Source organism: Lemur catta, chromosome X (genome assembly GCF_020740605.2).
Source record: "Lemur catta isolate mLemCat1 chromosome X, mLemCat1.pri, whole genome shotgun sequence".
NCBI classification, from domain to species: domain Eukaryota; kingdom Metazoa; phylum Chordata; class Mammalia; order Primates; family Lemuridae; genus Lemur; species Lemur catta.
The window spans coordinates 35,926,702-35,954,150 of NC_059155.1; the positions used below are offsets into that span (position 1 = coordinate 35,926,702).

The 27,449-nt window shown below is 37.9% G+C and overlaps 1 protein-coding gene across 5 annotated transcripts in view; it reads right to left on the reverse strand.

Moving 5' to 3' along the window:
* Positions 1 to 27,449, reverse strand: part of ARHGEF6 (Rac/Cdc42 guanine nucleotide exchange factor 6) — a 117,074-nt gene that overhangs the window by 49,520 nt on the left and 40,105 nt on the right. For all 5 annotated transcript variants that reach the window (XM_045538845.1, XM_045538844.1, XM_045538847.1 and 2 more), the window contains one exon: positions 19,607 to 19,677. In XM_045538845.1, coding sequence (XP_045394801.1) covers positions 19,607 to 19,677 — 71 coding nt within the window. The remainder of the gene's footprint in view (positions 1 to 19,606; positions 19,678 to 27,449) is intronic.

The following is a 27,449-nucleotide window of genomic DNA, read 5'->3' on the forward strand; positions in this document are numbered from 1 at the left end:
ATAAAATTATTTTTTCTATATCTGTGAAAAATGATGTTGGTAATTTAATAGGGATTGCACTGAATCTGTAGATCACTTTGGGCAGTATAGACACAATGTTGATTTTTCCCATCCACGAGCATGGTATGGTTTTCCACCTATTCACATGCTCTGCTATTTCCTTCCTCAGTGTTTCACAGTTCTCCCTATAGAGGTCCTTTACCTCCTTAGTTAAATATATTCCTAGGTATTTTATTTTCTTTGTTGCTATTTTGAAGGGTCCCCTAAGGCAATCACAGCAACAACAAAAATAAATAAATGGGACCTGATTAAATTAAAAAGCTTCTGCACAGCCAAAGAAACAGTCACGAGAGTAAACAGACAACCTACAGAATGGGAAAAAATTTTCGCATACTACACATCAGATAAAGGACTGATAACAAGAATCTATTTAGAACTCAGGAAAATCAGTAAGAAAAAATCAAACAACCCTATCAAAAAGTGGGCAAAGAACATGAATAGAAATTTTTCAAAAGAAGTTATAAGAATGGCTAACAAACATATGAAAAAATGTTCAACATCTCTAATCATCAGGGAAATGCAAATCAAAACCACAATGAGATACCACTTAACTCCAGTGAGAATGGCCCTTATCAAAAAGTCCCAAAACAACACATGTTGGTGTGGATGCGGAGAGACAGGAACACTCATACACTGCTGGTGTGACTGTAAACTAGTACAACCCCTGTGGAAAGCAATATGGAGATGCCTTAAACAGATTCAAGTAGACCTACCATTCGATCCAGCAATCCAATTATTGGGCATATACCCAGAAGAACAAAAGTCATTCTACAACAAAGACACCTGTACCCGAATGTTTATAGCAGCACAATTCACAATCGCAAAGATGTGGAAACAACTCAAGTGCCCATCAATCCACGAATGGATTAGTAAACTGTGGTATATGTATACCATGGAGTATTACTCAGCTATAAGAAATAACGGTGATACGACATCTCTTTGGTTCTCCTGGAGAGAGTTGGAACCCATTATATTAAGTGAAGTATCCAAAGAATGGAAAAACAAGCATCACATGTACTCACCAGAAAATTGGTTTCCCTGATCATCACCTAAATGCACATCGGGGAAGGATACCAATTGGATATCAGACTGAGACGGGGTGGGGGGGGGGTGGCGATGGGTGTATGCCTACATGATGAGTGCGTTGCGCACCGTCTGGGGAATAGTCATGCTTGAAGGTGCTGTCTCGGGGAGGTGGGGGGTGGGGGGAGGGGATGGAGGTATGACTACATGGTGAGTGCCATTCTCCACTGTCTGGAGAATGGACACGCTTGAGGCTCTGACTCAGGGGGATGGGCGGGACACGGACAATGTATATAACCTGTTGTACCCCCATGAAGAGCTGAAATAAAAAAAAAATAAAAATAAAAAAATAAAATAAAAAAGCAGAAAAATATAGAAGATAAAAATAGAACAAAGAATAAGAGCAACAAATAGAAAACTAACAAATATGATACGTATTAATCCAACTATATCAACAATCACTTTAAATGATTTAAATGTCAATGGGCTAAATATACCAATTAAAAGACAAATATTTTCATAGTGGATCAAAAAAGTAAGACCTAAGTATTTGTGGCTTACAAGAAACACAGTTTAAATATAAAGACACTTATAGTTTAAAAGTAAAGAGATGGAGAAAGAGATACCATACTGACATTAATCAAAAGAAAGCTGGAGTGGCTATATTAATTTCAGACACAGCAAACTTTAGAGTATGGAAAATTATCAGAAATAAAGAGGGGCATCACATAATAATAAAGAGGTCAATTCTCCAGCAAGACATAACAATGCTTAATGTGTATTTTGCCTAACAATAGAGCATCAAAATACATAAGGGAAAAAATGTATAGAACTTCAAGAAGAAATACATGAATCCACTATTATAGGTGAAGAATTCAACACCCCTCTATCAGAAATGGACAGATCCATCAAGCAGAAAATACATAAGGACATGTTAGAACTCAATAGCACCATCAAACAACCAGATATAATTGACATCTATAGACTACATCATCCAACAACAGCAGATTACACATTCTTCTCAAGCCCACAAGGAACATTCACCAAGGTAGACCACATTATGGGCCATAAAACACTTGTTAACAAATTTGAAAAAATAGAAATCATACAATGTATGATCTCAGGCCACAATGAAATAAAAAAAGAAATCAATAACAGAAAAATACTTGGAGATTAAATGACAAACTTCTAAATAACACATTTCTTTTCTAAAAAATAAATCACAAGAGAAATTTTAAAATATTTGGAATTAAATGAAAGTGAAAATATAACTTATAAAAATTTGTGGGATGCAGTGAAAGCAGCACTTATAGGGAAATTTACAGCATTAAATGCATATATTAGAAAAGAAGAATGGTCTAAAACAAAAACTCTAAGCTTCCACCTTAGAAAACTCAAAAAAGGAAAGGAAATTAAATCCAAAAATAAGTAGAAGAAAAGAAATAATAAAAATTAGAGCAAATATCAGTGATATTGAAAAGAGGAAATCAGTAGAGAAAATCAATGAAACCAAAAGCTGGCTCTTTGAAAAGATCAAGAAAATTGATGAACCTCTTGCCAAGTTAACTAAGGAGAAAAAGAGAGAAGATACAAATTGTTAGTATCAGAAATGAAAGGTCAGGACATCACTGCAGATCCTGTGGACATTAAAAGGATAAAGGAAATCATATAAAGGACTACTATAAACAACTCTATGCCTACAAATTTGATAACCCAGATGAAATGGAACAATTCCTTTAAGATACAATCCACCAAAACTCATGAGAGAAGAAATAGATAATCTGATTAGGCCCATATCTAATAAAGAAATTGAATCAGTAATTAATAACCTTCCAAAACAGAAAACACCAGGCCCAGATGGGCTCACTGGTGAATTCTACTAAACATTTAAGGAAGAAATTATACCAAATCCCTACAATCCCTTCTAGAAGATAGAAGCAGAGAAAATGCTTCCTAACTCATTCTATGAAGCCAGCATTAGCCTAATACCAAAACCAGACAAAGGCATTAAAAGAAGAGAAAACTACAGACCAATATCTCTCATGAACAGAGATGTAGAATCCTCAACAAAATATTAGCAAATAAAGTCTAGCAATAGATAAAAAGTATTCTACACCATACCCAAGTGCGATTTATTCTAGGCATGCAAGACTGTTTCAACATTCAAAAGAAAATCAATTAATGTAATCCATGACATCAATAGGCTAGAGAAGAAAAATCACATGATCTATCAATAGAAGCAGAAGAAAAATTGACAAAATACAGCACTCAGTGATTTTTTTTTAAATGCTCAGCAAACTAGGAATAGTTTCTCAACTTGATAAAGAATACCTACAAAAAAAAAAAACCACAAAACATCCTACACTTAACATCATACTTAATGGTGAGAAGCTAGATACTTTCCTACTAAAATCAGGATCAAGGCAAGGATGTTTCCCCACATCACTCTTTTTCAACATCATATTTGAAGTACTAGCTAATGCAATAAGACAAGACAAGAAAAAGGTATACAGATTAGAAAAGATGTCAGTCATGGAGGAGGTCTATGCATGTGTGGGGCTAGGAGTATAATGGGAACTCCCTATACTTTCACTTCAGTTTTGCTGTGAACCTAAAACTGCTCTAAATAAAGTCCATTTAAAAAAAAAATAAAGATCTCAGATTAATAACCTTACCTTCCACCTGAAGAAACTAGAAAAAGAAGAGCAGACTAAACTCAAGGAAAGCAGAAGGAAGGAAATAACAAAGATTAGAGCAGAAATTGATGGGATAGAGAATATAATGACAACAGAGAAAAGCAAGGAAACCAAAGTTAGTCTTAGAAAAGATCAATAAAATTGACAAACCTTTAGCTATACTGACCAAGAACAAAAGATAAGACTCAAATTATTAAAAGCAGGAATCAAACAGTGGACATCAGTACCAACATTGCACTATTTTTAGTATATTCACAGAGTTGTGCTGTGATTACCACTACCTCATCTAATTTCATAACATTGTCATCGCCACTCTTCCCCCATCCCCCGGCAGTGCTGCACTAGCACTCTGAGTGGAGAAAGAATCTATGTGCCCAAGGGAGGGAAAGGAAAGTAGCTGTGGGACTTTGCATCGAAACTCAGGGCCACCCTGGCACAGGGAAACACAGCACAGGGCAGAATTCTGCCAGTGTCCACAGAGGGAGCACTTAGACCAGCCTGGCCAGAGAGAAATCCTCCACCCCCAAACCCAGTTCCAGCTAGCCCCACCACTGGCTGACAAAAACAGCCTGGGGCCTGGACTACATTCATAAGGTAGTCAGGCCACAAAGGCTGCAGTCCTTGGGCAATTCCTGCAGCTGTGCTGGCTCAGAACCAGTGGAGTTGGGGCACATGTGACCCAATGAGACAACAGCAATGGTGGCCAAATTAATGCCTGTGTCACCTCCCCCGAACTATAGGCAGTGTGGCCCAGGGAGACTCCTTCCACTTGAGGAAAAGAAAGGGAAAAGTTTAGAGGACTCTGTTTTGCAACTTGGGTACCAGCTCAGCCACAGTAAAATAAAGTACCAAGCAGACTCCTGAAGCCCCTGAGTTCAAGCCTTAGTTCCTGGATGGCATTTCTGGACCCACCCTAAGCCAGAAGGAAACACACTGCCCTGAAGGGAAGGATCCAGTCCTGGCAGGATTTACCACCTACTGACTAAAGAGCCCTTGGGTTCTGAATAAACACCAGAGGTATCCAGGTGACAGTCACCCCAGGCTTTGGGTGAGATTGGGCTGGCTTCAGGTGTGACCTGGAGCTAGTGTCCATGAGGGAGTGCCCACATCACTCCTCCTCCAACTCCAGCAGCCCAGCACAGAGAGTGAGGGAAGAGAGTAAGAGATTTTGCCTGGTAATCCAGGGAATTCTCCTATATCTTACCCATGTCCACCAAGGCAGGAGACTGTCAGAGTCACAGCATTACTGGGGTTGGGGCACCCCCAGTGCTGATACAGCCGCAGTGACAAAAGACTTGGATCACAGTATTCAATTACTTTTGAATATCTGGAAAGTCTTCTCAAGGATGGATTCAAACAAGTCCAGACTACAAAGATTAAAATAAATATCTAACTCTTCAATGCCCAGATATTGACAAACATCCACAAGCATCAAGAATACCCGGGAAACCATGACCTCACCAAACTAAATAAAGTACCAGTGACCAATCCTGGAGCAATGGAGATATGTGACCTTTCAGACAAAGAATTCAAAATAGCTGTCCTGAAGAAGTTCAATGAACTTCAAGACAACACAGAGAAGGAATGCAGAAGCCTATCAGTAAAATTTAACAAAAAGATTAAAATAATCTAAAAAATCAAGCAGAAATTCTGGAGCTTAAGAATTCAATTGACAAACTGAGAAATGCATCAGAGTCTCTCAACAGCAGAATTGGCCAAGCAGAAGAAAGAATTAGTGAGCTTGAAGACAGGCTATTTGAAAACACAGTCAGAAAAGAAAAAAAAATAAAAAAGAATGAAGCATACCTACAAGATCTAGAAAATAGCCTCAACAGGGCAAATCTAAGAGTTATTGGCCTTAAAGAGGAGGTAGAAAGAAGCCTTATTCAAAGAAGTAATAATAGAGAACTTTCCAAACCTAGAGAAAGATATCAATATTCAGATACAATAAGGTCATAGAACACCAAGCAGATGAACCCAAACAAGATTATCCAAACAAGGCATTTAATAATCAAGATCCTAAAGGTCATGGATAAAGAAAAGGTTCTAAGGGAAGCAAGAAAAAAGAAAAAAAATAACATATAAAGGAGCTCTGATACGTCTGGCAGCAGACTTCCTAGTGGAAACCTTACAGGCCAAGAGAGAGTGGCATGAGATATTCAAAATGCTGAAGGAAAAAAACCTTAACCCCAGAATATTATATCCTGCAAATATATCCTTAAAACATGGAGGAGAAATAAGGACCTTCCCAGACAAATAAAAGCTGAGGGATTTCATCAACACCAGACCTGTCCTACAAGAAATGCTAAAACGAGTTCTTCAATCTGAAGGAAAAGAACATTAATGAACAATAAGAAATCATCTGAAGGTGTACAACTCACTGGTAACAATAAGTACACAAATACAAAATACTCTATTGCTGTAACTGTGGTATATAAACCACTTATATCTTGATTAGGAAGACTAAAAGACAAATCTATCAAAAATAACTACAATAAGTTTTTTGAGAGATAGATAGCATAAAAAGATATGGATGGAAACAACAAAAAAAGCTAGGGGATGCAATTAAAGAGTAGAATTTCTGTTAGATTTCTTATTACTTGTTTATTTGTTTGTTTATAAGCAGAGTTGTATATTTTTAAAATAATTGGTTTTAAAATGTCCTTTGCAAGCCTCATGGTAACCTCAAATAAAAAAAACCTACAACTGGCTGGGCGCGGTGGCTCACGCCTGTAATCCTAGCCCTCTGGGAGGCCGAGGCGGGTGGATCACTCGAGGTCAGGAGTTCGAGACCAGCCTGAGCGAGACCCCGTCTCTACTAAAAATAGAAATAAAAATTATCTGGACAACTAAAAATATATATAGAAAAAAATTAGCCTGGCATGGTGGCGCATGCCTGTAGTCCCAGCTACTCGGGAGGCTGAGGCAGTAGGATCGCTTAAGCCCAGGAGTTTGAGGTTGCTGTGAGCTAGGCTGACGCCACAGCACTCACTCTAGCCTGGGCAACAAAGTGAGACTCTGCCTGAAAAAAAAAAAAAAAAAAAAAAAAAAAACACCTACAACAGATACATAAAAAATAAAGAGCAATAAATTAAAACACACTACCAAAGAAAATTACTTTTAACAAAAGAAGCTAAGAAGGAAGCAAGAAAGAAAGAGAGGACCACAAAACAACCAAAAATCAAATAACAAACATGGCAGTAGTAAGTCCTTATCTATCAATAATAACATTGAATGTGAATGGACTAAACTCTCCAATCAAAAGACATAGAGTGGCTGAATGGATTAAAAAAAAAAAAGAAAAACAAGAGCCAACTATATGCTGTCTGCAAGAAACACACTTCACCTATAAAGATACATACAGATTGAAAATAAAGGGATGGGAAAAGATATTCCATGCAAATTGAAACCAAGAAATAGCAGGAGTAGCTATACTTCTACCACATAAGATAGGTTTCAAGACAAAAACTGTAAAAAGAGACAAAGAAGGTCATTATTTAATGATAAAGGGGTCAATTCAGCAAGAGGCTATAACAATTCTAAACATATATACACTCAATGCTGGAGCACCCAGATATATAAAGCAAATATTACCAGAGCTAAAGAGAGAAATAGACCCCAATACAATAATCATTGGGGACCTCAACACCCCACTTTCAGCATTAGACAAATTATCCAGACAGAAAATCAATAAGGAAACATTAGACTTAATCCTCACTATAGACCAAATGGACCTAATAGATATTTACAGAATAATTCATCCAACAGCTGCAGGATACATGTTCCTCTCCTCAGCTCATGGATCATTCTCAAAGATAGACCATATGGTAGGCCACAAAACAAGTCTTGAAAAAATCAAAAAAGTTGAAATCATACCAAGTGCTTTCTCTAACCAAAATGGAATAAAACTAGAAATCAATAACAAGAGGAAAACTGGAAAATATAGAAACACATGGAAACTAAGCAACATGCTCCAGAATGACCAGTGGGTCAATGAAGAGATTAAGATGGAAATTTTAAAATTTCTCAAAACGAATGAAAATGAAAACACAACATATCAAAACCTATGGGATACAACAAAAGCAGTAATAACAGGAAAATTTATAGCAATAAATGCCTACATCAAAAAAGTAGAAAACCTTCAAAAAGCTTCAAATAAACAACTTAATGATGCATTTCAAAGAACTAGAAAGATAAGAGCAAATCAAACCCAAAATTAGTAGAAGAAAAGAAATAATATAGATCAGAGCAGAAATAAATGAAATTGAAACAATACAAAAGATCAACGAAACAAAAAGTTGGTCTTTTGTAAAGATAAATAAAACCTTTAGTCAGACTAACTAAGGGAAAAAAAAGAGAGAAGACCCAAATAAATAAAATCAGAGATGAAAAAGGAGACATTACCACTGATAGATACTGCGGAGATCCAAAGGATCATTAGTGACTGCTATGAACAACTATGTGCCAATAAATTGGAAAACCTAGAAGAAATAGATAAATTCCTAGACACATACAAACTACCAACATTGAATCAGGAAGAAATCAAAAACCTGAACAAACCAATACCAAGTAACAATATACAAGCAGTAATAAAAAGTCTCCCATCAAAGAAAAGCCCAGGATCTGATGGCTTCACTGCCGAATTCAACCAAGCATTCAAAGAAGAACTAGTCCCTTATCAGACGTGTAGCTTGCGAATATTTTCTCCCATTCTATAGGTTGTCTGTTTGTTCTGCTGATAGTTTCCTTAGCTGTGCAGAAGCTTTTTAGTTTAATCAAATCCAATTTGCTAATTTTTGTTGTTGCTATGATTGTCACTGGGGCCTTAGTCATAAATTCTTTGCCGAAGCCAATATCTAGAAGAGTTTTCCTACATTTTCCTCTAGAATTCTTCTAGTTTCATGCTTTAGATTAAAGTCTTTTATCCTTGAAGTAATTTTTGTGAGTGGGGAAAGGTAGGGGTCCTGTTTCATTCTCCTGCATGTGGCTATCCAATTTTCCCAGCACCATTTATTGAATAGGGCTTCTTTTCCCCAGTGTACATTGTTGTCTGCTTTGTCAAAGACCAGTTGTTTGTAGGTAGATGGTTTTATATCTGGGTTCTCTGTTCCAGAATTTACAAAGAACTCAAGCAAATCAGCAAGAAAAAAAAACCAACCCTATTAAAAAGTGGGCAAAAGGCATGAACAGAAGCTTCTGAAAAGAAGACTGACAAATGACCAATAAAAATATGAAAAAATGCTCAACGTCATTAATCATCAGGGAAATGCAAATTAAAATCACAGTGAGCTATCACCTTACCCCAGGCAGAATGGCTTTTATTAAAAAGTCCAAAAACAATAGATGCTGCCATGGATGCGAAGAGAAAGGAACATTTATACACTGTTGGGGGGGACTGCAAACTAGTACAACCTTTATGGAAAATGATATAAAGATTCTTCAAAGAACTAAAAGTAGACCTACCATTTGATACAGCAATCCCACTATTGGGTATCTATACAAAAGAAAAGAAGACTTTTCATCAAAAAGACACATATTTATTACAGCACAATTCAGTCAACCCAACTACCCATCAATTTATAAATGGATTAATAAAATGTGGTATATGTATACCATGGAGTACTACATAGCCATAAAGAAGGATTAATTAATACCTTTTCAACAATCTGTATGGAACTGGAGACCATTCTCCTAAGTGAAATATTGCAAGGATGGAAAAATAACACCACATGTACTCACTATTAAATTGGAACTAACCAATGAGCACACATGTGCACAGAGGGAAGTAAAACACAATGGAAATTAACCTGGGGGGAGGGGAGATGAGGGGAAGAGCAAAAACCTACCTAATGGGTACAATGAACATGATTTGGATGATGGACACACCTATAGCTTGGACTCAACCATTACAAAATCGATCCATGTAACCTAAAACATTTGTACTCCCTTAATATTTTGAAATTAAAGAAACTTTAAAAAAAACAAAGAACTAATACCAATCCTACTGAAACTAGTCCAAAAAATTGAGGAGGAGACAATACTCCCAAACTCATTCTATGAGGCCTGTTATCACCCTGATACCAAAACCAAAGACACAACAAAAAAATAAAACTATAGGCCAATATCTCTGAGGAACACAGATGCAAAAATCCTCAAGAAAATACTAGCAAATAGAATTCGACAACACATAAAAAGATTATTTACCATGATCAAGTGGGATACATCCCAGGGATGCAAGGATGGCTTAACATATGCAAATCAGCCAATGTCATCCATCATATCAACAGAATGAAGGTCAAAAAACATACGATTGGGCTGGGCGCAGTGGCTCATACCAGTAATCCTAGCACTCTGGGAGGCTTAGGCGGGTGGATCACTCGAGGTCAGGAGTTTGAGACAAGCCTGAGCAAGAGCGAGACTCCATCTCTACTAAAAAATAGAAAGAAATTATCTGGACAACTAAAAATATATAGAAAAACTCTAGCCTAGGCAACACAGTGAGACTCTGTCCCAAAAAAAAAAAAATATATATATATATATATAAAATTAGCCGGGCATGATGGCACATGCCTGTAGTCCCAGCTACTCGGGAGGCTGAGGCAGAAGGATTGCTTGAGCCCAGGAGTTTGAGGTTGCTGTGAGCTAGGCTGACGCCATGGCACTCTAGCCAGGGCAAAAGAGTAAGACTCTGTGTCAAAAATAAAAGAAATATGATTATTTCAATTGATGGTGAAAAAGCATTCACTAAAATTCAACACCCTTCATCATAAAAACTCTCAAAAAAACTGGGTATAGAAGGAACTTATGTCAACATGACAAAAGCCATATAGGACAGACCCATAGCCAATATCATACTGAATGGGGAAAAACTGAAAACCTTTCCTCTAAACTCTGGAGCAAGACAAGGATGCCCACTTTCACCACTGTTACTCAATATAGTACTGGAAGTTCTAGCTAGAGCAATCAGAAAAGAGAAAGAAATAAAAGGCATCCAAATTGGAAAGGAAGAAGTCAAATTATCTTTGTTTGCAGAATATATGATCTTATATCTAGAGAAACCTAAAGACTCCACAGAGAAACTATTGAAATTGATAAACAAATCCAGTAAAGTTGCAGGATACAAAATCAACACACAATAATCAGTAGCGTTTCTATACGCCAACAGTAACCAACCTGAAAAAGAAATCAAGAAAGTAATCCCATTTATAAAAGCTACAAATAAAATACAATACCTAGGAATAAACTTTTTTTTTTTGAGACAGAATCTTACTCTGTCACCCGGGCTAGAGTGCCGTGCCATCAGCCTAGCTCACAGCAGCCTCATACTCCTGGGCTCAAGCGATCCTCCTGCCTCAGCATCCTGAGTAGCTAGGACTACAGGCATGCACCACTATGCCTGGCTAATTTTTTCTATATATTTTTAGTTGTCCAGCTAATTTCCTTCTATTTTTAGTAGAGATGGGGTCTCGCTCTTGCTCAGGCTGGTCTCGAACTCCTGAGCTCAAACGATCCACCTGCCTTGGCCTCCCAGAGCGCTAGGATTACAGGTGTGAGCCACTGCACCCGGCCAATCCTAAAATTTATATGGAACCACCAAAGACCCAGAATAGCCAAAGTCATCCTGAACAAAGAGAACAAAACTGGAGGAATCACATTACCTGACTTCAAATTATACTACAGAGCTGTAGTAACCAAAATAGCATGGTATTGACATAGAAACAGACACATAGACCAATGGAACAGAATAGAGAAGCCAGAAATAAATATAGACATCTATAGTGAACTTATTTTTGACAAAAGTGTCAAGAACATACAGTGGGGAAAGGCCAGTTTCTTCAATAAATGGTGCTGGGAAAACTGGATATCCATATGCAGAAGAATGAAACTAGACCTTTATCTCTCACCATATACAAAAATAAAATCAAAATGGATTAAAGACTTAAATCTAAGACCTAAAACTATGAAACTACTAAAAGAAAACTTTGGGAAAATGCTTCAGGGACATTGGTTTGGGCAAGAACTTCTTGAGTAATATCCCCCAAAACACCGGCAACCAAAGCAAAATTGGACAAATGGGATCACATCAAGCTAAAAAGCTTCTGCACAGCAAAGAAAACAATCAACAAAGGGAAGAGACAGCCCATAGAGTGGGAGAAAATATTTGCAAACTACTCATATGACAAGGGATTAATAACTAAAATATAGGAAAAAAATCAAATAATGCAATTAAAAAATGGGCAAAGGGTCTGAATAGACATTTTTCAAAAGACATACAAATGGCCAATAGATATATGAAAAAATGCTCAACATCATTAGTAATCAGAGAAATGTAAATCAAATCTACAATGAGATAGCATCTCATACCAGTTAAAATGGTATTTATGCAAAAGACAGGCAATAACAAAAGCTGTCAAGGATGTGGAAAAAGGGGAACCTTCATATGCTGTTGGTGACAATATAAATTAGTGAAACTGCTATGGAGAACAGTATGGAGGTTCCTCAAAAAATTAAAAATAGAACTACCACATGACCCAGCAATCCCACTGCTGGGTATATATACAAAGGAGGTGATATCAGTATATTGAAAAGATATCTGCATCCCCATGTTTACTGCAGCACTATTCACAGTAGCCAAGATTTGAAATCCACTAAGTGTCCATCAATGGATGAATGGATAAAGAAATTTCGGTACACATACACAATGGAATATTATATAACCACAAGAAAGAATGAAATCTTGCCATTTGCAACATAGATGGAACTGGAGAACATCATGTTAAGTGAAATAAGCCAAGCACAGAAAGACAAATCTCACATATTCTCACTCATATGTGGGAGGTAAATTTTTTTTTATTTTAGTCTTTACTGTCACTTTACACACAATTTCCAGAATATGATAAAAATTTAGAAGACATGTAAAGAATAGGTCTGTGCCTGGACCTAGATCAGCTAAATCAAAACCTGTGGGACACCTATTTGAAAGAGAATCCTGAAATGGAAAGATTTGCATGTGACAGAAGAGAACGAAGATAATAGATTGATCCCCTGCAGACAAAGAGTAGAGTGATGGTTACCAGAGGCTGGGATGGGTAGCAGGGAGGGAAGGATAAAGTGGGGATGGTTAATGGGTGCAAAAATATAATTAGATAGTTAGATAAAATAACAACATTTGATAGCACAGCAAAGTGACTATAATCAACAGTAAGTTAGGGTATACTTTAAAATAACTAAAAGAGTGGAATTGGAATGTTCTTAACACAAAGAAATGATAAATGCCTGAGGTGATGGATTACTCCCCCATTACCCTAATTTGATTAATTCAAATTGTATAACTGTATCAAAACATCACATATACCTTATAAAGATATACAACCATTATGTACCCATAATAATTAAACATTTAAAATTTAAAAAATAAAAATTGAAAGGAAAGATAGATTGTAAACTTTAAAAACTGTAAGCAAACTGATTCCCAAATAAAAGAAGAGAAAGTTTCAAAAGAAATAAAATAAAATGGCAGATTTTATGGTATATGAATTATATCTCAATAAAGTTGTTATTAAAAAACAGTCTGGCCGGGCGCGGTGGCTCACGCCTGTAATCCTAGCACTCTGGGAGGCCGAGGTGGGTGGATCGCTCAAGGTCAGGAGTTTGAGACCAGCCTGAGCAAGAGCGAGACCCCGTCTCTACTAAAAAAATAGAAATTATCTGGCCAACCAAAATATATATAGAAAAAATTAGCCGGGCGTGGTGGTGCATGCCTGTAGTCCCAGCTACTTGGGAGGCTGAGGCAGTAGGATTGCTTGAGCCCAGGAGTTTGAGGTTGCTGTGAGCTAGGCTGACGCCACAGCACTCACTCTATCCAGGGCAACAAAGCGACACTCTGTCTCCAAAAAAAAAAAAAAAAAGAAGAAGAGAAAAAACAGTCAAAGCACAAATTTCCCATCTGTTAATTAAAAACTCTTCTTTTTTTTCTGACTCCAAGTCCTTATCCAGTATTGTGTTCCCCCAAACTCAAGTTTGTTTATCATCAGACCTCTCTGCTCTACTGGGCTGTTTTTCACTGCAGTACCTCAAGTAATCACTTATGCTCAGCACTAATATTCATTTTTTTATTCATAGAAATGGAGAGAACTACACTAGGATTCAACGGTAACATTTTATCGAGTACAAGGAAGAGGTAAGACTCATATGGGGATTGCTTTATTAAAATATTTATTTGGTTATCTATAGTACTTATATTAGGAGTCAAAAAGGATGGGGCCATGCCTTCCCTCTTATATTCAGGAGGGAATGAAATCTTCTAATCATCTTTTTGGTCACACTTTTCTAGAAAGACTATGTCCGGGCACAAGCCATCTCACATCCTCACCCTCCCTTCTAGTATTATTGTCTATAACTGTCACACTATCTGAATTATAATATCTTTTGAAATAAAGAAAAACAACACCAGTCATTGTCTGAAGGAAATTTTTAAATTAAAAAATCACAGATATTATTTTTATCCGAAAATGTCATTTTTAAAACAATTAAACATTACTTTAATTCCATGGTTGATATAATTCAACCTCCCTGTCTCAACTGAAATAGCTTTACTATTTCAACTTCCTTTAAAATGCTATCATCTGGGGCTCATTTAAATGAAATTGCTAAGATTCTTCAAGAAAGGTGCCAAGTGTTCTGCTGCAGTGGTTTATCTGCTAGGTGAGGCAGCACACTTTCTAGGGGTGCCATCTCTGCTGGAGCCACTGGCATAGGGCAAATACTTCCCATGGGAAGGAGGCAGGCAGACACTTCCTGGTGCCTTGGAGCGAGTTCTGGAGAGCTAAACCGAAATATAAAGTAAACTAATATTATTGCAAGTTTTGAGGGTGGCAGAATGATGACTTTACAAAACTAAATGATGAAGGTGATTAATAAGTATTTTTCATCAAATTATGTGCCCCCAAAACATGTGAATGGTAATATATTAAATAGAACTGCCCTTGCTGTGGTTAGATTAGCAGAAATACTCATCAGCGTGGATGCTTGGGATTCTTTCCTAAATTCACTTGGACTTTATTGCTTTCCTCAATCTCAAAAGACCAACTGATGAACTTCTGAGACTGGTTCTTTATTTTTCCAGCCACAGGGCATCTAATGTAAAAGGATAAGAAGGGAGGCAGACAGAGAAGGCTATGTGCTCCCAAACAGAAGGCCTCAGTGGTGAGTCAGAAGGCAAGGAGTTTGGCAAGCCAACCAACTTCAGAGCAGTACAATTTGATCGAGAGGAAATCTATTCAAACTCACTAAAATAGACTCTGTCCACATACTGCCTTTGCCTTCCCAGCTCTGTCTCCACAAGGACAACTGAGCATCCTTTTGCTCAACTAACCCTTGCCTGAATTCCGAATAAAACAGACGGTGAGAAGCCATAGAAAAAGAAAGCCACAGCCTTCCTCCACCTTCCCTATACCGAGTACAGGTTCCATAAACATGCCCTTTTGGCATCTACTGTAAGTTACATAAAGTAGAAAAAAATTTGAACAAGGTAAATAATACTGGTCCTTATTGATTATAGTTTCCTATTTGAATGCAGGGAAATATCACCTCTCACTCTGCAGACAGATGCTCGTCCGCATTGTTGATTATTAGGATTACTGTGAATCTGGCCTATTTGTGACAGCACAAAGGATAGCTTTATTACAATGTGCTGCATGGAATGGGAAAGTATGAAGAAAGAAAAAAAAAACAATGTGCTGCAATAGTTACAGTAACTAAAGAATTCCATCTTCCAAGGGACATTGAAATGGGGCAAGGAGAGTGGGGTCTACTCTCTGACCTGCAGTGATTAATTGCAGACACGCACATTCTTCCTGGGGGAATTTGCTCAGATAGTTCCTCCTGCCTGAATTTCCTTTCAGCTCTTCTCTGTTCGTCTAAAGTTCTGACCTTCCTTGAAGACTCGCTTTGAATCCTGCCTCCTCCATTCAACTTTTGCCTTGATTGGTTCTCAACTTTTAGTGTAAATGAGCATCAGAACCACCTGTGGGTTGAGGAAAAGAGGTTGAGGAAGAGGTGAGGGGAGTTGTTAAAAATGCTGTTTTCTGGGATCTATGGCCAGAGATTCTGACGTAGCAGGTCAGGGGTGAGGCCTATATGCCTGTAGTTTTAACAAGCTCCCCAGGTGCTTCTGATGCAGAGGATCCCCTAACCACATTTTGAGAAACTCATCTTATGACACTTTACAACTTCACATCATTCTCTACCATGTGGCTTACACTGTCGTGTCTGTCCTGCCTTCCCGATGAGACCATGGGTGCCAAGATTTAAGTGCTACATACAAATTAAGCCTGACAACTAAGCTGCATAGAATCTTTTTCCTGATTTTTACTTTTTAATCCTTCCTGGCATATAACATCAAGCAACAATGGGCGGCCAGGCGTGGTGGCTCATGCCTGTAATCCTAGCACTCTGGGAGGCCGAGGCGGGAGGATCGTTTGAGCTCAGGAGTTCGAGACCAGCCTGAGCAAGAGCAAGACACTGTCTCTACTAAAAATAGAAAAATTATCCAGACATGGTAGCGTGTACCTGTTGTAGTCCCAGCTACTCGGTGGGCTGAGGCAGAAGGATCCCTTGAGCCCAGGAGTTTGAGGTTGCTGTCAGCTAGGCTGACACCACGGCACTGTAACCCAGGTGACAGAGGGAAACTCCATCTCAGAGGGCTGAGTAAAGCAGGTTGACTCCCCAAAGTGGGTGGGCACCATCCCATCTACTGAGGGTCTAAATGGAACAAAAAGGTGGAGGAAGGGAGCATTTGTCTTCTCTGCCTGCCTATTTGAGCTAAAACATTGGTCTTCTCCTACCCTCTGAATGCAACTTATGCCATCAGCTCTCTGGTACTCAGGCCTTTGGACTTGGACAATTATACCATCAGCTTTCTATGGTCTCCAGCTTTCAGTCCAGCAGATTGTGGGACTTCTCAGCCTCCATAGTCACATGAGCCAATTCCTTATAATAAATATCTCTCTCTCTCTCTCTCTCTCTCTCTCTGTCTCTCTCTCTCTCTCTCTCTCTCTCTCTCTCTCTCTCTCTCTCTCTCTTCTATTGGTTCTGCGGTTCTGTTTGTCTGGAGAACATGACCAATACACAGTACCAAAATAAACGGAGCTTTGGATTAGCAAAGACTCACTAAATGGAAGAGCATAAGAACAAGTCTGGTCAGAGACAAGTATTGTTGGGGTATAGGGATAGAAAAATCTTCATGAAAGAGAAATAAATAATACACAGTTTACTGTTTTTATTTAAAAACATAAATACACACATATATATTATAGGCTATATATGTGCATATATATGCACATACATGACTACTTCAAAGAAAGTTTGGCATGAGATTCACCAACATGTTATTATAATATTGATTATTTCTAAGTGGTGGGATTATAGGTGATATTTATTTTCTCTCTTAAACTCTTTATACATTGATTTTTTTATTTTTTTTATTTATTTATTTTTTTTGAGACAGAGTCTCGCTCTGTTGCCCCCGCTAGAGTGAGTGCCATGGCATCAGCCTAGTTCACAGCAACCTCAAACTCCTGGGCTTAAGCGATCCTACTGCCTCAGCCTCCCAAGTAGCTGGGACTACAGGCATGCACCACCATGCCCAGCTAATTTTTTCTATATATATTTTTAGTTGGCCAGATCATTTCTTTCTATTTTTAGTAGAGACGGGGTCTCACTCTTGCTCAGGCTGGTCTCGAACTCCTGACCTCGAGCGATCCACCCGCCTCAGCCTCCCAGAGTGCTAGGATTACAGGCGTGAGCCACCGCGCCCGGCTTACATTGATTTTTTTTAAAAAAGAAAAGTTATTTTTATAATCACTTATTAGAAAAATGTTACTTCTTTTTTCTAAAGTGGAGTAATTCAGTCACTAGTATTCTTATAGATCTAGCAACAGAAAATGTCTACAATTAATGACTCTTAGAGGGAAGAAAAGTTAATATAAGATCAGATAGGGACCCCTTTCATGTGAGTGAAATTCATCTTCCAAGTCTCCAAATCCTATGGGTGAGACAGAAATTTTTTTATTTGTCCAAGTATTCAACACAGATTAGGAGTAAAATTAGAGCACTCAGAACATATTTTGAATTAATTGCCACTAAAAATTTTCCTAAATACACAAAGCCAAAGAAATGTAGATTTCATAGGAACAGCAACAACCAACCGAAATCTTTTCACATCCATAACCAGTTACAACAATGCGTCCAATTGGTCTCTATTCAATAATTCAGCTATATCCACACCAAAGTTCTACAGGTTCTTCACAGGCCACCATGAGCTCCCCAAGACCTTCCATTTTAAGATTTGAGTATAAGATTCGAGACAATACCTATCAAAATTTTTTGAACATATATATCTTTGACTGAACAATTTAACTTCCACTGTCCATATACTATACTTTGGCAGTTATATGTATAAACTGCTCAATGTAGAGTTGTTTATAATAGCAAGGGACTAGAAACAATGCACATGTCTTCCAATAGGAGGCGGATTACATGAACTGCAGAATATCCAGAGTTTGAACATAATATACATAGAATTTACATAAAGCTCAACAGCATTTTAAATTGGTAGAATCAGCAGAAGCAGAGAGAGATCCAAAACAGGGAGATGATATGCTCCAGATCCACAGGGAAAAGAAGCTATGGTAACATTTTCATCCATCATTCAACTATGTCCTTTCTTTAAAAATTAGGGGTCACCTAAAAAGCCAAATGAAATGGTGAGGAAGGAAGGGAAAAGAGAGCTTAATTCTGCTGGATGATAATATTCTAACCTCGGAAATTTAAGAGGGAAAATACTGACAAAATAATCCCCAATGATTATTGTTCAGGTGACCTAGGAAGTTCCTTCCTGATTTTTCATATCACATACTGGTCATGTCATCATCATGGAGCAAATTCACTGAAGAGTGAAATTCAACTTTTTGAAACCAAATGACATTCACATACCTGTGTAGAGATGTTTGAAAACTCTTTATCCATGCACAAAATGAAATGAGTATGCAGTACAAATGCACATAGAACACTGGGTAAAAACTGAAGCTTCTATTTCAACAGAGGTGGGGGGAGATGACAAGACTGACGGGGAAACTTAGAGGTAATGATGACTTGACCTTTTCATTAGTAACTGGGCCAAGTCTGGAAAGAAGACATGAAGGGAAGCAGAGAGTAGATTAAGGAGAATGATACGATTTCTTTTTCAAATAGGAACTTATTTTGAGTATCGCACATGCCCTATTTATAGCTAATATATTTTGACATATCTGTGTTCAAGCCAGAGCCATTTCATTCCTCCCGCTGTGCCGAAGGGCAGTTTTCCTTTTGGGCTGTCCTCAAGAACAAGGCTCATAATATTCCAGAGGATATAATAATGGAGTGATTGATTCTGAAGTAAAATCACAGAATGCAATCACTTAAAACTTATTGCATTACAGGAACTTGGGAATTCACCTTCTAAATATCTGGTAAGGCTACCTCTAACTGCTGAATTTCACCATAATGCCTACATATGAACCAATTTCTCTTTCACTACTGTTTCATAGGCCTTGCTCTGACTCTTTGTGCTACCCTTGCATTTTTCAGCATGGTAGATGTAAGACTTCTAGACATCTGTAAGAAGCTTACAAGTAGAAGAGCTCCTTTATAATGCAAATGACACTGGACCCTTGCATGCAACTTTATTCAGTTTTTCCTTTGTGTCACCTCAATACATCAATGGTTTGACAAGTGAAAATACTCCATATAGAGTGAAAAAAATTTTTGTCCATCATCTGAACACTCACCACAGTATAATAATTCTTGGTAAGTGGAGCAGTTTCAAATCCTTTGACAGCCTTGGGGGAGAGAGGCCTCTCTGTGAAAAAGATTTAAATTATGTTAATATCATACAAGTCTATAATGAACATTTTATAACATAAGTCAACTAACATACTATGAAGATTCCAAGTAGAAGGATCAATGGAAATGCACATTACTAAACAAATGAAACTACAACTTTACAAAACTATAGATGGTCAAAGTTAGATCCTCTTGTCCAGATCCCTCAATTTCCAAGAGAAGAATAAACCAAGAAGTTAAAATCTAGCTAAGTAACAGCAGGGCCAGGGCAAGAACTACACTCTCATTTTGGATTTGTTTTTTCACTCTAGTCTGCCTCACCATTCAACTTATTCAAAACAGATAAGCAAAACCAATGCTAATCAAATGTATTCAGACAGTCCTTAACTTATGATGGTTCAATTCATGATTTTTCAACTTACAATGGTGCAAAAGTTATACCCATTCAGCAGAAACCATACTTTAACTTTTGAATTTTGATGTTTTCCTGCCTTGGCAAACTACTGTGTACTTGAGACATTCAACAGTTTATTATAAAATAAATAGGCTTTGTGCTAAATGATTTTGCCCAACTGTAGGCTAATGTAAGTGTTCTGAGCACATTTAAGGTCTGCTAGGCTAAACTATGATGATCAGTAGGTTAGGTGTATTAATGCATTTTTGACTTATGATATTTTCAATTTATGATGGTTTTATTAGGATGTAACTCTATCATAAGTCTAGGAGTATCTGTGCTTCTAACTTGCAACTTACCATACAAACATAATATAATGTAGATAATATCAACTGTGGCTTTCTTGGGGCTGCCTACTGTGCCAACAACAAAATAATTAGAATCATTAACTCACTGAAAACTAGCAGAAAATTATTCTATTTTAGGTATCATTTTAACATTATTTTATTTTATTATAAAATGCTACCTTTCTTTTACAAAGTTAATCTTACCTACTAAACTCATGACTAAAGGAAATCCTAGGATATCCTTTCTTTTTAAAAAAACTTAATAAAATATGAGACAGTCACAAGAAATGTTTAACAGTGTCACTACATACCATCTTTCCTACCTGTATTTTCTCCTTTGCGTTATTTTGCTTTATACTATCATTTTTATCTTACTATATTGTATGTTACTTTAAACCCTTTCTGAATTACAGGAGAGTATAAATAACCAAATAAGAATAAATCAACTGACCTTGATTTTTCTTTTTTAAATAATATTTTCAAGTTATAAATATATGACAATCTCATCATAAAAAATTCAAAATATAGAAAAGAAAAGAAAAACCAGCAATTATCCCATCACCCAGAGCTAACCGTCATCCAGAGTAACATTTTGAAGTGTGTCTTCCCATTCTTTTTGTTTGTGAACACACACATACACACACACCTGGATCTTTCTTACTTTACCTACAGTTTTGTAATTCTTCTATTAAACATTGTTTCATGAATATTTTCCCATTTAACCTTGATTTTAATTATTATTGTATTAAAAATATTTATTTCACACTTAATAGCTTTTAAGATATTTTATTTGATCTTTACAACAACCCTAATAGGCAGAGATTATCTTCTCATTTTACAGAGGAGTCCACTAAGGTCCAGGGAGGTGAAGCCAGTTGCCTAAGGTCATGCAGCTAGGAAATGACAGAGCCAAGACTGAAGCCTGGGTGTGTCTTGACAAGAGTCCATGCTCCCAACCAATATGATGACCAGAGATAAAGCCACTGAAGGGCGTGGTGGATGGCATGGGCAAGGGTTCCTACTGGAGTTCAGAGGGGCCATCAGTTTTATCTGAGATGGCCGGAGAAGACCTAGCTGAGAAATGGGTATTAATCTGGCCTTGGAAGGGAGCTAGAATTCAGACAGGCAGAGAAGACAGCAAAGAGATTTCTAGGGAGGGAGGATTTCAGAAGCACAGCTGTAGAAATGGTACTGTTCAAGGCAGTTCTGTTCCTGTAACAGTAAATTTTCCAGCTGAGCCAGGTTGGGCAGAGTGGAAATAAGGCAGAAAGGCAGCAATGAAGGCCAACTCTGTTACTCCCCAGGAATGACAAGTGGGGTATGGCCAGTTTCTAGAAGCTTTATGCTACTTCAAGATCCACTTGGATCCACTGGTGGTTCACAAGGCCTTAATGAGCAAACCTGAGCAATGCAGAGTCACCCTGCCTACTACTTGAGATTGCAAGTGGCAGAGCCAGGACCTGAACCCAAGTATCGTATTGCCAAGCCTAGTGTTCTTTGCAGTACACCACAGCGTTGCACTCTTAGGCATATTCAAAATCAACAGTTACCAAATTCTTTTAGGTTTTATTAGGCAAGTTTTCTACAAGATAGCTATAATGGTTCTAATTAGAATTCACAGTTGTTTTGTGTAATTATGATGTAAACCAATCTTGATAAAAATGAAATTTTCTAGAAATACCAGCAAGATGTAATCACCTTTCAAAAGCAAGGCCAAAAGGAAGGGTAAACAGTAATGGAGTGCCTGCCAAGAAACGGCAGGGGAATGGAAAGCCCACAGGAATAGGGAATGGCAATTGAAACAAAATGTTAACTATGTAAAGTAGAACAGAGGAGAAGCATGAATTGAAAAGAAAGAAACAGCTGCCTTGGAGATTCCTGAATGGCTGAACATGATGCAAAAAGAGATGGTGCTTTGAAAAGATCAATAAAATTGTCACCCTTCTAGTGAGACTGATGGAGAAAAAGAGAGAGAAGACACAAATGATGACTATCAGGAATGAAACAGGGGACATCATTCCAGACCCTGGAGATATCAAAAAGATAATAAGAGAATACTAAAACAACTACTCTACACACATAAATGGGACAAAGAGATGTGAAAAGAACCAATTCCTCAAAAAACAAAAATTACCACAACTCACCCAGTATTAAACAGATAATTTAAATAGCTTTATAAGTATTAAGGAAATCGAATGTGTAAATTTAAAACTCTGGGCTGGGCGTGGTGGCTCACGCCTGTAATCCTAGCAATCTGGGAGGCCGAGGCAGATGGATCGTTTGAGCTCAGGAGTTCGAGACCAGCCTGAGCAAGAGTGAGATCCCGTCTCCACTAGAAATAGAAATTTGCTGGACCACTAAAAATATATATAGAAAAAATTAGCAAGGCATGGTGGCGCATGCCTGTAGTCCCAGCTACTTGGGAGGCTGAGGCAGGAGGATCGCTTGAGCCCAGGAGTTTGAGGTTGCTGTGAGCTAGGCTGATGCCACAGCACTCTAGCCGGGGCAACAGAGTGAGACTCTGTCTCAAAAAAAAAAAAAAAAAGAAAAACCTCTGGAATAAAAATCACCAGGGCCATACAGTTTCACTGAAGAATTCTATCAAGTGTTTAAGGGAAGAATCAATACCAATTCTATACAATCTCTTACAGAAAATAAAATAGGAGAGATCACTTTCCAAATAATTTTATGAGATCACTATTACGCTGACACCAAAACCATACAAAGACAATACAAAAAAGGGAAACTTCAGACCAATATCCTTCATGAATATAAATGCAAAATAACCTTAACAAAATATTATCAAATAGAATCCAGCAATATTTTAAAATAATTGTATGCCAGGGGATTCATTCCAAGCATGCAAGGTTGGTTAAATATTAAAAAATCCATCAATATAATCCATGATCATAACAGTCTAAAAAGGAAAATCGCATGATAATATCAATTGATGCAGAAAAAGGACTTGACAAAATTCAACACTCATTCAAGAAAATAAAACTCCCAGAAAAAAAGGAGAATAAAGAGGAACTTCTTCAACTCAATAAAGAGCATCTACAAAAAACCTGCAGCTAGCATCTTACATAATGGTGAAAGACTGAATGCTGAATGCTCTCCCTCTAAGATCAAGGAGAAGGCAAGGACATATGTTGTCACCACTATTAATTCAGCACGGTACTGGAAGTTCTAGCTCTCCCTATAGACTTGGTCTAGCATGGGGGATAAACACAAAGAACAGAATGAAGACAGATTTGGATGGATAAACTTGGAAAGTCTAAAAAATGTAGCCCTTGCAAATGACTAGCCCCATGAAAAAATTCAAGAGGGAGTCCAAAGAGAAAAACACCAGCACTATGACCTCAGTAACAGTTTCCTACCGCTTGTTCCTCCTTTGCTTCCTACTCCCACCCCTTCCACTGCTTGTTCCAGCCATGTGAAGTTCTCTCTGAAACCCATACTCCGTAACATGCAGAGAAAAGGAATAAATATGTGGAGGTTCAAAGGAGACAAGTTGAGTACCTGGGGGTGGTTCAAAGTGACCTAACCAGAAAAACAGAAAAACATAAATCTTTCAGGTGATGTTCTAAGGCAATGAAAAGATTGGTCAATTCAATCCAACCAGTGGAGAAAAAAATCAGTCAATAAAGTGAAGAAGAATTCAAATGGGTTGTTTGGCATAATATATCTCAAACAACAACAGTGTCACATAGATACAGGTATAAGAAACCCTCCTAATCCTAATGTAAAGACCAGACCCCTTTCCAATTAACTTTGAATCCTTTCCCTTTCCTTGCTGGTGTAGAGATTGCTACTGCCTGTTGGTGGTGATATGACAAAAAGAAATCTAATGACAAATAGTTTCTTTGGACATGAAACATCTATGTGATACACCCAAGGGATTAAAATAGGAAGTCTAAATATAAAGTTCAGTCCTAGCTTTGGTTTATAATGAGCAGGAAGAGTGATTTCTTAATCTGCCTTAATACAAATTTAATTAACCATGTACCTAATCCCCTCAATTGATACCTACATTTACCTGCTAATCATAAGAACTTTTAGAAGAAGGATTTAATGACCTCTTAAGGGAATCAGTTGGAGAAAATAGAATTTGCTTAAAATATCTGCTCCAATCATACTTGCCTCAATATTTTCTTGGCTTAAAGTTTTGCCAGGGAATTTTTAATGCAAAGTCCTAACAAAACCCTTAACCTTTCTAGAAAGTAGAGAAAAGACAAAAATAAAAAATATATGTTACTATGTTACCAATGTATTGGCAGAAATTACTCTGATGTATAAATAACAAGTTAACTTACAGGTGAAAAGTGAACTGAAAATTGTATAAATGGCTAATTTTCTTATTTATAATGTATCTGACTCAAATAAAGGAGCAAAGCCCCTTAATATATCTTCTGTAGCTTATATAAATGACTAAGTTATTGATGCACGTATTTTTCAAGATCTTTGAAAAAATATAATTTTACTCAAAATATCATTTACTTTTCTCATGTAATATGAAACCCAGAGGTAGGCAAACAGAATTGGTAATAATGGCTTCATGATATTACCAATGTCCAAGTTCCATCATGCTTGGAGAGAGGTTTTGATCATCATGGTCACAAAAACCTACTCTACCTTCAGCCTCAAGCTGATGTTGAAAGGAGATTTGTGTGTGTGTGTGTGATTTATACTCAAATATTCTATTTCTTAACTTTCTATAGTATCAGGTAGGTGGTTCTTTATGCTGTACCTCCTCTGAAATCAGCCTCATCTCAAACAGTGGGAAAAAAGCTGTCCCCAGAGCTTTGGCCATAATTATCGCTAGATGAGAACCACAGTGGAATCCAAAACTTAAAATGCCACTCCCCAAGGGCAAATTTACCAGAGCACAAAGTGCTCTTGTCAATGACAGGCTCAAGGGAAGAAAACTATGCACAGCACTCCCATGGAACAGCAATCTGCAGGGTGAGGGTTGTACAGCTCTGGAATTTGTATTGCTTTCAAGGCATCACAAAAGGATGTGTGGTATCAGGTGGAATAGTCCCCTCACCCAGGCTGCATGTATGAATTTGTCAGAATCACTGACTATTCCAGTGACCACAGTGTTACATGTCTGACCCAACAGGAAACAGACAGAGATCACTGAAGTTCTTCATTTCCATGCCTGATTCAAGTTCATAAATGGCTCAGAGACTGCATTGCAGTGAGAATTAAAACTCTAAATTGGAGGTTTCATTTCTATGAAATATGCACTTCATCTATGAATCACTTTTTTTCAATCTCCTTAAAGACAAATCTTCTTTCCTAAGCTTACACATCAGTATGGAGTTTATTGAAAGACATAAAAAAAAGTGACAAGCATTTTCTAGATCAAACATAACACAATACAGCATTGAATTTATAATGTCCCTCAGCAGCATCCTAGATAGGTGTGGCTTACTCACTATTTTGTGGAGGCAGCAAGAGTTGGGGTGGGAAAGAATTCAAATCAACAAAGACTTATTTGAGCACCTGCTTCTCCAGCAAGACATTTTTATTACACCAAGCTAATCTCATCCACTTTCCTCCAAGCTCACTCTGCTCAGTCCGACTACAGAATCTTCATGGTTTTTGTTTTCTCTGACCAATGACTATGCCTTAGATTGTCCCTGTCTCTCTTCTGGGCCTGTCCCCACAGCTGTCTTTCAGTGTTCAACTCAAGCCCTATCTATATCCTCCATTAAGCCTCCTCTAACCTCTTTAGCCATAATGCATTCTCTGCCTATGAACACTGATAATCGACTATAGATTTTACACTTCATCATCCACTATCTTATACTGTCGGTTGTGTCATCTCCAGCTCTTATCTCTCTCCTGTGCTCCATTATCCATAACTACCAACTACTTGCTGGAAATCTTCAGGCCTATGACTCGCTCTGCCTCCATGCAACAAGTCCAAAACAATTTATCATCTTCAGTACCAACCACCCCCACAACACATGCACACACACACACACACACTCTCTCTCCCTCTCTCTCTCTCTCTCTCTCCTCCTCCTCCTCCTCCTCCTCTTCCTATCGTCTCAATTAATGCAGTTCAGCACATATCAAACATTTCCTATGTCTAAAGCACGCTGTTAGGCACTATGGAGAGAGAAAAGTATACAAAGATGAATAAGTCCCCCTTGACCTCCCCATCAAGATGAGTTAGGTGCCCCTCTTCTCCTAACCCCTCCCCACAGCACCTTGTAGTTAGCTCTATCATTAAACTTGTCACAGTGTATTCTAATGATGTCTTCCCCCACTAGAGTACGAGCACCATGAGGGCCAGAGGCATGTCTTGCGCTTCTCTGCTGCACCAGTGCCTAGGACAGAGACTGATACCCTAACCATGAAAAATAAACCTTTGCGGCTGAGTAGGTGGACAACAGTGCATGCCCTTAAGGAGCTCACCATCAAGCGGGACCCCTAGACTTGGAGTTATCCTTACCTCTTCTCCTACCTGCATAACTAATCATCAGCAAGTTTTCTGATTTTATTTCAACAATATCTACTGCATTCATTCACTTCCTCCCTACTATCACCAGAGTAGTCCACAGCACTATCTGGGTTGCCTGGACCTCAGCAGTAGCCTCTACTGGTTTCCCTACATCCTTGTTGGTTATCCCCACAACCTCCCTGCAATCCATCCCCCACACTACCACTAGAAGGATCTTCCTAAATCACATTATCCCCTGCTTAAAACTTGACATCGATGCCCCTCTTAATGTAGCTCCAGCTCAAGGTCCCACTCCTTCTCTTCACACACTTGATTCTCAATCGAAATCACCCTGCCACCCACTCCATGCTTTCCTACTTCCGTGCTTTACCTTACAAACTCCTTCTACCAGTCAGAAATTTCTTCCACCCTTCAAGACCCAATTCAAGTGCTTCCCCCTCTTTAGATTATTGTTGATAAAATTGTGTCTTCACTGCTCTAACAGCATCTTACCTATCCCTTTGTCTGTATTACTTACTCTGTCCTATACTGTTACGGTTGGTTGTGTACAAAGCTGTCTTGACTACCACACT